General features: G+C 41.9%; 2 protein-coding genes across 2 annotated transcripts; both read left to right on the top strand.

Annotated features, from left to right (window-relative positions):
• The first annotated feature begins 2,749 nt into the window (after positions 1–2,749).
• Positions 2,750–5,562, top strand: LOC133532044 (uncharacterized). The gene is made up of 3 exons (XM_061870530.1): positions 2,750–3,816; positions 4,647–4,710; positions 5,337–5,562. The coding sequence occupies exons 1-3, from the start codon at positions 3,607–3,609 to the stop codon at positions 5,411–5,413; spliced, it is 351 nt and encodes a 116-aa protein (XP_061726514.1). The 5' UTR covers positions 2,750–3,606; the 3' UTR covers positions 5,414–5,562.
• Positions 5,563–6,127: 565 nt separating this feature from the next.
• On the top strand, positions 6,128–13,208 carry LOC133532043 (NADH dehydrogenase [ubiquinone] 1 alpha subcomplex subunit 8). The gene is made up of 6 exons (XM_061870529.1): positions 6,128–6,378; positions 7,380–7,475; positions 8,217–8,296; positions 9,538–9,645; positions 12,431–12,552; positions 12,847–13,208. The coding sequence occupies exons 1-5, from the start codon at positions 6,250–6,252 to the stop codon at positions 12,546–12,548; spliced, it is 531 nt and encodes a 176-aa protein (XP_061726513.1). The 5' UTR covers positions 6,128–6,249; the 3' UTR covers positions 12,549–12,552; positions 12,847–13,208.
• Positions 13,209–14,295: the final 1,087 nt, after the last annotated feature.

Genomic DNA, 14,295 nt, shown 5'->3' with positions numbered 1-14,295 from the left:
TTGTGAAATTAGGGCTTGTAGAGTTTTGGGTTGAAAATTATTCTATGTCCTTCCCCATAACAAAAACTATGTACATACCAAATTTCAACTAAATCGGTTCAGCGGTTATTACATACATTATATCCCGAAAATTTTGTTTGTCTGGTATAATCCAAATCCAAGTTATGAGGGTTCAATAAAACGGCGAAGCGCTTCGAGAAAAGGTAGGTAGTGCCCTTGCACTTCGCTCGTCTTGGCGGGGGCACTGCCGTGCCCCCAGATTTTTATGTAAACTATTAATATTAGTAGACTACCTACTAATGTAGTTTTATAAATGTCTTGTAACTAACAATCTATGGATCGAAAATATTTATTTCTATTTATTATCACCTATTTATAGGTATCTGGGAGATCGAGGTTTGCTCGGAAAACATATAAAAACTCACAAATGCGCGTTTTCCCAGAGATAAGACTTAGCTAAATTGCCCCCATATACTTAACAAATTTCATCGAAATCGTTAGACCCGTTTCTGAGATCCACGAAATATATAAATACATATATTAAAACACTGAAATAAAAGATCTTTACTCTTAGTTACCACTCGTTATTTATTATACAGGGTGATTCATGAGACGTGAGCAGGACCAAGCCTACACAATCAGTAAATGTTAATGAATCGTTCACAGTCATATTTTAGTAAAACAATGACGCTTTTTTCTGTTATCTAACTTTTTTAAAGGACAAATTTGAATATCTACAATCATGGACACCCTACAACACTTAACTAACAAAGATAAAACTTCTTTAACCGTTATGACAGCAGTTTGATTATGAAGAAAATAAAATGTCACACTGGAGTGATATTCGATAATTCAAAAGTAACCAGACTCCAATGACATTCAATTTGTCACTTGTTATGGATAAAACAAAGAGGATGACCATAAATGTCGTAAATAAAATTAAATACATTATTGAACAGAAAAAAATAATTAATCTCACAAATACTGGTACGAAACAGTTACTGATAACTTACTGAATACGCAATTACGCAGGCTTGATCATACTCACGTCTCCTGATTCATTCTGTATAGCCGTATATACAAGAATTGGTCGTTTGGGTACCTCCTCTACACGTAAAAGTGAGGATGACATTTTTTTTTACTTCAAGGCTATGGTGTGGATAGGCCTTTCAAAACGAATAGGGGTCTTCAAGAATCATTATTTAATATTTTTGGAAACAATCGCTCCGAAACAAAAATGATAGAACCGTAGCGTCTTTTCTTAAAAATGAAATCTGTAAGGTGAAAAATGGTAGCGGTTATCTCTGTAGCTTACTGTACATAACAAGTAAAAAAAACCGGCCAAGAGCATGTCGGGCCACGCTCAGTGTAGGGTTCCGTAGTTACTCTTCCGTCACAATACGCTAAACTGGAGCTTAAAGTATAGTAAATTGTTAACCAAGGGATGAAACGGTACCTTTCACCCAAGTTGAACAAATAGGCAAATTTGCAGAATCAGTACCTAATTAAAGTCTTTTTACTATGAAGGGAAAACTTTTTGCGATAACTCAAAAACAGCTAAACTGATCATGTCCGCTATAGTTTTCATTTAATGTCTTTCTTAAGCTCTACTTCCACGATTTTTTTCATATTTTTTGGACCTATGGTTCAAAAGTTAGAGGGGGGGGACACATTTTATTTTTCTTTCGGAACGATTATCTCCAAATATATTAACTTTATCAAAAAATGTTTCTTGAAAACCCCTATTAGTTTTGAAAGACCTTTCCAACGATACCCCACACTCTAGGGTTGAAGCGAAAAAAAAATTTCACCTCCACTTTACGTGTAGGGGAGGTACCCTAAATAAAATTAAATTTTTAGATTTTATTGTACGACTTTGTCGGCTTTATTGATTTATATATCCATGCCAAATTTCAGCTTTCTAGCACTAACGACCACGGAGCAAAGCCTCGGACAGACAGACAGACAGACAGACGGACATGGCGAAACTATAAGGGTTCCTAGTTGACTACGGAACCCTAAAAAGAGTATCCTTCGAGCCTTCGCAGCACTTGTACATACGTCTTTTGTGACAGAAACCCATACTGCTACGGAACCCATTTAAACTATGCTCTTGGACAGTTCTTTCATAAGACGTCAGGCCAGGCGTCGGATTTCATGAGCAAAATTTAATGACATTCGCATCATTTATTGCATATCACATAGCAGGTACAGGTGTTCTTAAATATAAAGCTGTTCATGTGACGCCCAGTTAGGGCACAGCAACATAATTCCACATAGGGCTACATACTAATCTATTCTAAAATTGTACATATTATTTACATATATTCCTAATAATTAATTAATCTAGCCTAGGCCATTAACTTTCAGACCGTAATTCGCACGAATTAATAAACTCGCAGGTATATCAAGAATGAAATGAAATACAATAAAATAAGGCTATTTAAACTAAAATCTACAATTAATAATACAACTAAAATAATAGGCCTAGGAGAAGTTCACCCCGACTTCACGATGACAGAATACTTGTATGTATACATAGAAGATACTTGCATTTAGGTAAAGCTCTTATTACCTATATATATATATATATATATATATATATATCTATACGGTCGCCGGGCACTCGAAAGAGCCCGGTTTAAAAAATACTATCGATAACCTCCTCCTTTTTTGAAGTCGGAAAAAAAATTGTAGTGAAACTGAAAAATGCTTTAGAAAAAAAAATTGCATGGAATAACAAATAAATTAGTAGGGAATGATTGCAACTCGGCAGGAAATAAGACCCGCTGTTGGCTTTTGAAGGATTCAACATTCCTCGAGCTGACATCATGTGTCCCGCGATTAAACTCCTCACTAGGCTCGGCGCTGTGGCCGTGCTCGCTGACCACCAGAACTGTACAAAACCCAAGATAACCATACCCCGCGCAAAAGATCTCGGATATGTGTTCTACGTACGGGAAGGACCTTTTGAAGTTTACTGCTCAAGTGACGCCAACATTCTCGTGTTTAATGGAGCCGCTCGCGATGGAACTATTATCACAGGTAGGTAGGTAATATGTATATCGCTGCCGAAGTACCCATAACACAAGTCTTATTAAGCTTAGTGTGGAACTTAGTCAATTTGTGTAATGATAACCTACATTATTTATTTAACCCGCGAACCAAGTTTGACCCAGTGAAATTTATATACGAACGCGGTATGAAATAAATAAGATACAAGTGCCCCCACCTACAGCTCCTAAGGGTCAGCAATGCGCATGTTACCCCACTTATTTCACTATTTGGTTACACCTCTGGAATTTCAAGCGTACATACCTATTATGCTTGTTTATTTAACCAACCTACAACGATCGTGGTAGGAACAATTTTTAAAAGTTACACCATATTTAAATGTAGATAAGGATCAAAAAACCCTCATTGATAAATTGATACGGTTAATCCTACTTAGCATTCCGATCAAACAAGCTAGATATCATCTCATCATGCGGGATAAATCGAAACCTGTCGGTATAAAACCTCATGAAAACCGCCATCACACCATCAGTAACTTACCACCAGTTTTGGAACGTACCCGTCAATATTTGACAGCTGCATTTTTTTACAATGGGATTTAAACTAAGCTTCGGTATCGCGGTTTTCTGCCTAATTTGTTTGTTAGAAATTCAAGGGTCCTTTATTAAGGGGAAGAACATTCCGAGGGTCGGAAGAAGCAACGAGGCCGATGGGCCTTTTGATCAGGGGGCAATGGGTTACGTTATCAAGACGATTCCGGCGAAAAACATACCGCGCATGGGGAGGAGGAATTACGATTCGGTAAGTTACTTGTACAGTCAGCTGAAAAGGTATTTGACCGATTTGGTATAAAAGCTTATAAACGTATGTACATATAAAACCAAAGCGAATTTGAAACAGAGGTGGATTGTCAAAGAAAACTTCGTAGCCACGGTAAATTTACTGCCATCTTTCGACACATTATTAAATCTTTTAGAACGCCATTTGACTTTGATCATTTCTTTCTTTTAACACATATAAATATCAAAAAGTGGCGCCATCCAAATTACCATCTATGGGCTCGTACCATGTCCCGTATGGAAGGATGGTAGGATCAACTAGATGTGCTATACGCATGCGCCCGTAAGGGACAGAGAACATACGCAATGCGCTAAATTATAAACACGTTTTAACATTCCTGATTTAACATACCAAAAACAACCTACGTAATTTGGTCGGGTTATTTGTTGCCCACCATAAGCGCTTTCTCTGCTACTCCTACTAAAAGTTCCATAAGAGCATTTCGTTCCGTTATCTGCCAACTCTTCCATTTCTTCTCTATACTTATTGTACCTCTATGTACGAGTCAGAGCTCCAAAGTCCAAACTGCTGTCTTTGGTTTAAAATTCGCACGTCTTACGCCTTAGAGCGAGTTCCCAAACTGTGCGCCGTAGCCAGTAAAGAGGGGCGCCGTGGGGCACCTATCTATTTCGAATACCGTAACAAGATAAGGGGCGAATGCAGCAGAGTTGATACCAAAAACCAATACGAGCGCGCAACGAGTTCCTCAAGCTATAAGTTCACCTGTCCAATCATATTATTATTTTTAACCAGTAGGTATTTTTCATTTTCAATGGTGTTTATTTTTACAGCAAAATCGCTATGATATCCCGAAATTTTATCAAGCGCCTGCAGAAAACTTGGAATTATTTGGAGGTTAGTAACATTTTAAGTGCATAATTATTGTAGGAGCATCCTACTTGTACGGCACTGATACCGGATCTTAGTCAGCTCATCAGACGTGAAGAAGAATCCAAAACGAAAAATATTATATATTTATTGGTCTAAAATTTTGCTTGCAAGATTAACAATAACACCTAAGTGTATCTTTTACATTTATTGCCGAAAAGGTATTGGCTTCCTACTACCCCCTAATCTCCGAGATCTAGATATCATTCTCCATTGTACAGCTTAGTACATCCAAGTAATACATACATAGTAAATAGTGTAAATACAATTATGAATATCGATTGGGTTAGTTTAGTGGCAAAAATTTCATTTTTGGTACAAGCTTTTATCGCTGACTGAACTTTTCTTTCCACAGGCAACTAATACTCATACTCATCGAGACAATTCGAACAACCCCAAACACAACGTTGTTTTATCACAGAGTCAGAGACCTCCTGTCTCCATCATCATATTCAGCTCCATGTCATCCGATTTACACGTGTGCAAAATTTCAGCTGAACCGGGAATTGAGTCAAATTTAGCTTCCAAATTTGACCCATACATACATACTAACAGGGCAATTTAAATAAAATATTTTTATCTATTTTTTTTAGATGACAGCCAACCAGGATTCAACCAAGAACAAATAGAGGGTTATTATAGCAGCCAGCTACAAAATATGAAAAAATAAGAAACAGAAATGCTCGACTTGGCTGGGGCACTACCGTATCCCTATATAGTGTAAATGGATCATTGGATGTAAACCCTTTTTTGTTGCTTTTGCGAACAATATTATTTTCTAGTCATTATTATGAAATCACATTAAATTGCTACTTATAATGTAAAAAAAAGAATTCGATTGTTTTATTTATTCAATTTGTTTATTTAGCTTAAATGAAGCGCTGGTGGCCTAGCGGTAACGGTAAGAGCAAGCGACTTGCAATCCGGAGGTCGCGGGTTCAAACCCCGGCTCGTACCTATGAGTTTCTCGGAACTTATGTACGAAATATCATTTGATATTTACCAGTCGCTTTTCGGTGAAGGAAAACATCGTGAGGAAACCGGACTAATCCCAACAAAGCCTAGTTTAACCTCTGGGTTGAAAGGTCAGTCGCTTTCGTAAAAACTAGTGCCTACGCCAAATCTTGGGATTAGTTGTCAAGTGGACCCCAGGCTCCCATGAGCCGTGGCAAAATGCCGGGACAACGCGAGGAAGAAGAAGAAGTTTATTTAGCTTAAATGGCTTAAAATATATAGCGTTGAACGGAACGCTGTTACGTCAACGTCAAAAAGTAAACCTATTATGCAACTAAATTCAAAAGTCAATGTGTCAACTTCAAGTATGTCTTTGCTCTTTCACACTAGCAATCAAATCCGTATTTTCATTTCACTCGCACTGACATCTGGCATCAACTCAATTCAGTCACTTCATATCCTTAGATTTCTTCCACAGTATCAGTGGAAGAAATTTTGTAATTTCTTTCGATTTAATCATCTAAATTGCCAGTGAAACTTTAAGAAACTAAAATGGTGCTGACGGCGGACGTTCATTTGCCCGAGGAGTCCGAATTGACCGTACCTGAGGTCAATCTATCTATGGCCAGTTTGAGGGCAGGTTCATTCCACCTCGGAAAATACTGCGAACAAGCTAATAATGTATGTATTAAGCGTAAATAACCTAAGAGACGTATGCCCTATTTTAGTTAGCTAGCATTAATGTCCTTGTTATTGTTTGAATCGGTCTGATGATTGCATAATCACAAAAATGAGGTTATGTTTTGGTTAGATATTTTTATCAGATTTTTAGACCTAAACCAGTAAGCCAACTTTTTCGTTAGCGTTAAACAGTAATATTGGCCATATTGTAATTGATAATTAAACCCCTTTTTAGGTTTAAATATATTGAAAGTACATTGTAGTTTAAAATAGTAAACAAATCCACATAATAAATATTTTATACAATTTTATGTATATGCTAGAACATAGATTATATAAAAAAGAACTCAGAATGATGTTGGTTTTAATTCTGTTGGCCTGTATATACAAGGTGGTTTTTAAAGTCCGGTCATTTCAAGGCTGCATTTCTGAGCTTAAGTTAAGTAACTTTCTCAACGAATCCCGTATTCAATCCCATAGGTAATCAGTGATTTATGATTATCTAGTATGGCCTCTATGAGCATCTACACTTGCCTTAGTGTTTAGTATGAGTTTATACATTTGCTATTAAGGGCAAATACTATCTCAGACAATCAATATTCAAAAAGTCATTGATATGTCATTGTTTCATTTGTTTCATGGATTAAACTATAATGCCCGTGTAACAACAACACTATTGATTACTTTTTACGAAAAAAAAAAACTATGCCATTCAGTTTCCTTAAATGTATTTAGCCATATTACTTTAATGGAGGTTAAAAAACCTGAGTGTATGTGAGACTTATATCTCCAAATTATCATATTTTGAATCATGCTTTCTTATGAAAGAAGTTGTGTTAGTTTTGGCAAAAGTAGTGGGCTGAGAGAATCATACTGTCTTTTTCTTGTGCTAATATTACTTACCACAAAAAGAGATGAGTATAGTTTTTTATTCTACTGTTACTGCCTAAATTGGTTTGGCAGTCTATTGTTTTCATTTATCTGTTTAACTAAATTTTCAGGAGTTCATGCTCTGCAGGTTCGAGGAGAAGGATCCTCGCAAGTGTGTCAATGAGGGCAAGGCGGTGACTGCTTGCACCATGGAGTTCTTCCGTAAGGTGAGTTGGACTATTTTAATAACAAAACTTCCGTGATACACAAACATATCTTCTTCGTCGTTCGATGATGATGATGGCTATGAGAAAGTGGACCAGTTTTTATACCTAGGGTCTTCAATAACAAATGGTGGTGGCTGCACGCAAGAGATTCGCCGACGTGCTCGAATGGCTAAAAGTGCTATGAGTAACCTCAAAAAGTTGTGGAATAATAGAGGTATAGGCCTTGGCACCAGGGTATGATTAGTGCGGGCACTGGTATTCTCCATTTTTATGTACGGTGCAGAAACCTGGTGCATCAAAAACTTGGACAAGAGCAAAATCGATGCTTTCGAGATGTGGTGTTGGAGAAAGATGCTAAGAATCCCATGGACCGCAATGAGAACAAATGCGTCCATTCTGAGAGAACTAAAAATCACCAAACGAGTTTCAATGATCTGCCCGGAGAGGGCTCTCAGATTCTATGGGCACATAATGCGATCGCCACACCACAAACTCGAACGTGACATCATACTGGGTCAAGTTGAAGGCAAGCGCGCTAAAGGAAGAGCCCCTGCAAGATGGTCGGATTCCATAAGACAAGCATGTGATTCCATGCAGAGGGCAGCCCACATAGCCCTTGATTGCGTTATGTGGAGGGACATAGTTGTTGGTCACGATTCACAGGCATGAGGGAACGACTTGGAAGAGTGCCATTTCCATTAATCATTGCACATTTATCTTCATTTGTTTTTATTTTTCTAGGTGAAGAGCGCGTGTATGAATGAGTTCAACCAATATGCCAACTGCATTGACAAGAGCTCTGGAGACTTCAGCTTTGAACAGTGAGTATCTGTTAGTTTGCTTGTAGGCAGACTAGCAGGCTACGTCATGGTCAATGATCAGCATTGTGAGTGCCACTCGGGGTGAACGATCTCGATAACTGGTTATTTAATGTCGTAAATTTTATAATTATGTTACCTACATTTAAATATCATTTTTCGGTTCCGTACCCAAAGGGTAAAAACGGGACCCTATTACTAAGACTCCACTCTTCGTCTGTATGTCTATCCGTCGGTCTCTCACCAGGCTGTATCTCATGAACCGTGATAGCTAGACAGTTTAAATTTTCACATATGATGTATTTCTGTTGCCGCTATAACAACAATGCTAAAAACATAATAAAATAAATATTTAAGTAGGGCTCCCATACAGCAAGCGTGATTTTTTTGCCATTTCTTGCATAATTGTACGACTTTATTGCCCATATATTAAGGTAGTGTATACATATTTTTGGCACATTTTTCGTACCGATATTTTCAGACGTGACTGTACAGAACCCTACGGGCGCGAGTCCGACTCGCACTTGGCCGGTTTTTATTTTTCGAACAGTTTAATCGGTATAGCTGGCTTAGTGGCATATACGTATTACCATTCCGACTTGATGTCCCGCGGTGTGGCACCAAAAATGCCGATCACTGGTCATGATTACTGATTCTTTAGCTAGGAGTTTTAACCCTAGAGTAGTCGCGCCTTTTCGTGGAATGCGAGCATTTTGCCGCTCATACTTAACATATAAAATATAAATATTATAGGACATTATTTTATTACACAAATTGACTAAGTCCCACAGTAAGCTCAATAAGATGATTTTGTTTAACCCTTTATAGAGCAACCAGGCAACGATCTCAAAAAAGACCATCTTTTTGTATTTTATTCTTGTACAGAATTTTAAACACTAGATGAGCGAAAAGGCTTGAATTGAGGATTTTTTTTCAATCTTGCTCATGGTTAAAATAATGGATAAGTCAATTTGTAGTAATTTTTATGGGTTAAATAAAATAAAATAAAACATAGAAAAAGTAACATAGTTTCACGTTTAGTACACAAATAATATTTATTTTATACGGTGTTATATATATGTTTGATTTGAATTCGAAGTAAAGCCACCCACGCTACGTCATCTACTTTAGCTGTTATAACAGGGGTTTCAACATAATGCACAGCTTATTCTATTGTCTATGGTAGACTATGGCTAAAAACAAATAATTAATTAATTTGTAATGCAATGGATGCCCCTTTTCAGCTGCCGCACCACACAGGGCGTGATGGACAAGTGCATGCTCGACAAGCTCAACCTGGAGCGTCCGGACTTCGGCTACTTCACCGAGGCGCGCGTGCACCACACCAAGCGGTGAGTCAGTACCGCACAGGGTCCTGGACAACATGCTCGACCAGCTCCACCTGGAGCCTTCAGCTCCTTCAGCGAGGCGCGCGTGCACCACACCAAACGGTGCGTCAGTACCGCACAGGGTCCTGGACAACATGCTCGACCAGCTCTACCTGGAGCCTTCAGCTCCTTCAGCGAGGCGCGCGTGCACCACACCAAACGGTGCGTCAGTACCGCACAGGGTCCTGGACAACATGCTCGACCAGCTCTACCTGGAGCCTTCAGCTCCTTCAGCGAGGCGCGCGTGCACCACACCAAACGGTGCGTCAGTACCGCACAGGGTCCTGGACAACATGCTCGACCAGCTCCACCTGGAGTCTTCAGCTCCTTCAGCGAGGCGCGCGTGCACCACACCAAACGGTGCGTCAGTACCGCACAGGGTCCTGGACAACATGCTCGACCAGCTCTACCTGGAGCCTTCAGCTCCTTCAGCGAGGCGCGCGTGCACCACACCAAACGGTGCGTCAGTACCGCACAGGGTCCTGGACAACATGCTCGACCAGCTCCACCTGGAGCCTTCAGCTCCTTCAGCGAGGCGCGCGTGCACCACACCAAACGGTGCGTCAGTACCGCACAGGGTCCTGGACAACATGCTCGACCAGCTCCACCTGGAGCCTTCAGCTCCTTCAGCGAGGCGCGCTTGCACCACACCAAACGGTGCGTCAGTACCGCACAGGGTCCTGGACAACATGCTCGACCAGCTCTACCTGGAGCCTTCAGCTCCTTCAGCGAGGCGCGCGTGCACCACACCAAACGGTGCGTCAGTACCGCACAGGGTCCTGGACAACATGCTCGACCAGCTCCACCTGGAGCCTTCAGCTCCTTCAGCGAGGCGCGCGTGCACCACACCAAACGGTGCGTCAGTACCGCACAGGGTCCTGGACAACATGCTCGACCAGCTCTACCTGGAGCCTTCAGCTCCTTCAGCGAGGCGCGCGTGCACCACACCAAACGGTGCGTCAGTACCGCACAGGGTCCTGGACAACATGCTCGACCAGCTCTACCTGGAGCCTTCAGCTCCTTCAGCGAGGCGCGCGTGCACCACACCAAACGGTGCGTCAGTACCGCACAGGGTCCTGGACAACATGCTCGACCAGCTCCACCTGGAGCCTTCAGCTCCTTCAGCGAGGCGCGCGTGCACCACACCAAACGGTGCGTCAGTACCGCACAGGGTCCTGGACAACATGCTCGACCAGCTCTACCTGGAGCCTTCAGCTCCTTCAGCGAGGCGCGCGTGCACCACACCAAACGGTGCGTCAGTACCGCACAGGGTCCTGGACAACATGCTCGACCAGCTCCACCTGGAGCCTTCAGCTCCTTCAGCGAGGCGCGCGTGCACCACACCAAACGGTGCGTCAGTACCGCACAGGGTCCTGGACAACATGCTCGACCAGCTCCACCTGGAGCCTTCAGCTCCTTCAGCGAGGCGCGCTTGCACCACACCAAACGGTGCGTCAGTAGCGCACAGGGTCCTGGACAACATGCTCGACCAGCTCTACCTGGAGCCTTCAGCTCCTTCAGCGAGGCGCGCGTGCACCACACCAAACGGTGCGTCAGTACCGCACAGGGTCCTGGACAACATGCTCGACCAGCTCCACCTGGAGCCTTCAGCTCCTTCAGCGAGGCGCGCGTGCACCACACCAAACGGTGCGTCAGTACCGCACAGGGTCCTGGACAACATGCTCGACCAGCTCCACCTGGAGCCTTCAGCTCCTTCAGCGAGGCGCGCGTGCACCACACCAAACGGTGCGTCAGTACCGCACAGGGTCCTGGACAACATGCTCGACCAGCTCCACCTGGAGCCTTCAGCTCCTTCAGCGAGGCGCGCGTGCACCACACCAAACGGTGCGTCAGTACCGCACAGGGTCCTGGACAACATGCTCGACCAGCTCCACCTGGAGCTTTCGGCTATTTCACCGAGGCGCGCGTGCACCACACCAAGAGGTGGGTCAGCATCACACATTGTCCTGGACAACATGCCCGACCAGCTCCACTTGGAGCCTTCAGCTCCTTCAGCGAGGCGCGCGTGCACCACACCAAACGGTGCGTCAGTACCGCACAGGGTCCTGGACAACATGCTCGACCAGCTCCACCTGGAGCTTTCGGCTATTTCACCGAGGCGCGCGTGCACCACACCAAGAGGTGGGTCAGCATCACACATTGTCCTGGACAACATGCCCGACCAGCTCCACTTGGAGCCTTCAGCTCCTTCAGCGAGGCGCGCGTGCACCACACCAAACGGTGCGTCAGTACCGCACAGGGTCCTGGACAACATGCTCGACCAGCTCCACCTGGAGCCTTCGGCTACTTCACCGAGGCGCGCGTGCACCACACCAAGAGGTACCATTACTCAATGTCAAAACAGACCCTCGCTACGAAGCGGGCTGAGAATGCTACTGGTATAAAAATTACGATTAACCGGACATGTGTTATTAAGTATCGAGTTTTAAGTTTTGAAACATTTAAGTTATAGTTCTCCTGGCTAATTTATTACCCAATTGTCCTAATTTTGTACTAAAATACCATAAAATTAATATAAATTGGGGCATTCAAACTTCAGACTTCAGTATACCATCATTTTATGGTCTTCAACAGAATTTCCATTACATACAATGAACTGCTATACGAGAGAAAATGCACGATTTACTATAAAAATTACACAAATCACTGGAATGATTTATATGAAGTGCCCATTGATTGCCATCTATGCCCGGCGGGCAAATAAAAAATGAGTATTTGTGTATTGCAGGCCGAAGCCCCTTGAGGAGCCGGCGCAGGTGTTCCCCGACGCGACGCCGGCGCTGCCCGCCGCCGCGGAGCGCAAGCCCGCGCGCATGGGCTCGCGCTTCTACTGGATGACCGAGTAAACCGGTATGTTCTCAAACGCCTGCATACCGTACCACGTGAACCACGTCATAAACACGTCTTAAGCGGGAAGCGTATATAATGTTTTTTTTAGATTATATTTTGGCCTTTACCCCCAATCTGTTAAGCAAAATGTATTGTTTCCTTTATGCAGCGATTTTACTAATACTGTGATAAAAATCTTCATAAATTTCAATAATTTCGTAGTAATTTGACGTTTAAAATAACACTTGCACTGCGTGTGCTGTCTAAATCCTTGCAGAGTTCTCTTGGTATGACTCTATTATTATTATTTTTCAGTTGGCGAAGAAGCAAACGGTTTCCGGCCTCCATGGCGCCACCAAAAGCTAAACAATTCGTCATGTCAGAAATCAAAAGTATTGTTAATACAATGTTAATGTGATCTTTATTCTATTGGTAAAACGGTTCATAATTATGGATGTTACTTCTTTTGATTTTTGACAAGTTCTAGCAAATGAGCGGGTCTTTGTGTATAAAGTAAAACTTTAGACATTTTTATTAATTTTTGTTTAAGATCTTTTTATTTGTTTCTACGACATTTCAATCAGTCATAAATATGTAAGAGCAACTTTTCTAATGTTTACTTTATACATTAAGTTAGGTAAACAAATCATGTAGATTAATAAAAAATATTTAAATAATGACTTTCTTTATTTATACTTTGTATTTTTAGGTATTCAAATAAAAGAAAACAAATAATTTGTACATATTCAGGTAGTTATAACATGTATTGGTTAACAAACCAAATACAATCGCCTGGATCTGTCACGGAACGACCTGACTTTAACATACGTTATTTGATCATGTTATGTTTTCTTCTATCCTCAACTGGCTTAAGGAGCCATTTGAGGGTAGTTTTGTTTACTTTTATTTAACTACCTAAGACAGGGGTTCCCAAATCTTTTTCAACATGCGGCGCAGTTACAAGTTTAGTAGTTTGCAACGGCGCCCTTGTAAATTTAAAATCACGGTCGAAAAAGAGTGACACGGCGCTATATTATTTACCGATGCGAGCGCTCAAATAGGTACCCGCGAATATTTGTAGTTTCGGATAATGATGGAACTCACGGCGCCCCTCTTTACTTTCTACGGCGCACCAGGGCGCCGCGGCGCACACTTTGGGAACCCCTGACCTAAGAGATAGTGGTGTCCATACCTGAGTACAAGTTCAAAATGAACGAGTTTAAAATAAGTAGGTTTAAATATTTACAGCAGATATTATCTATATCGTACTTATGTCTAAGACCTGTTGAGAAAAAGTAATATCGTATATAGCAGTCTGTACCGAAATATTTGATTAAATTTTGATATCCTACAGCCAACATCGCCTTTTTTTATACTACGTCCGTGGCAAACAAGCATACGGCCTGCCTGATGGTAAGCAGTCTCCTTAGCTTATGGACGCCTGTAATTCCAGAGGTGTTATATGCGCGTTGCCGACCCTAACACTGCACCCTCGTCGAGCATTAGCAACCTTACTCACCGGCAAGAACACGACACTGAGTAGGATCTAGTAGTCTTTCGCTGCGGTTGTCTGTAAGCTGGAGATACTTCCCTAGTTGGGCTCTGTGCTAGATTTGGAATGACATCTACTGTGCTGAGCCGTACTACCTCTCTTTCAGACGTAGTTTATGGTCTATCGCTCATGTGTTTTCGAGCGAAAGAGAGGTAAATAAAAAATAAACATTTTACGTAGCCTCTGTACCTTAAGAGCTTAAATAATTTTCA

This window comes from Cydia pomonella, chromosome 26 (assembly GCF_033807575.1).
Source record: "Cydia pomonella isolate Wapato2018A chromosome 26, ilCydPomo1, whole genome shotgun sequence".
In the NCBI taxonomy this organism is placed as follows: domain Eukaryota; kingdom Metazoa; phylum Arthropoda; class Insecta; order Lepidoptera; family Tortricidae; genus Cydia; species Cydia pomonella.
The sequence above is the reverse complement of the archived record's forward strand: the minus strand, read 5'-3'. Positions and strand labels throughout refer to the sequence as shown.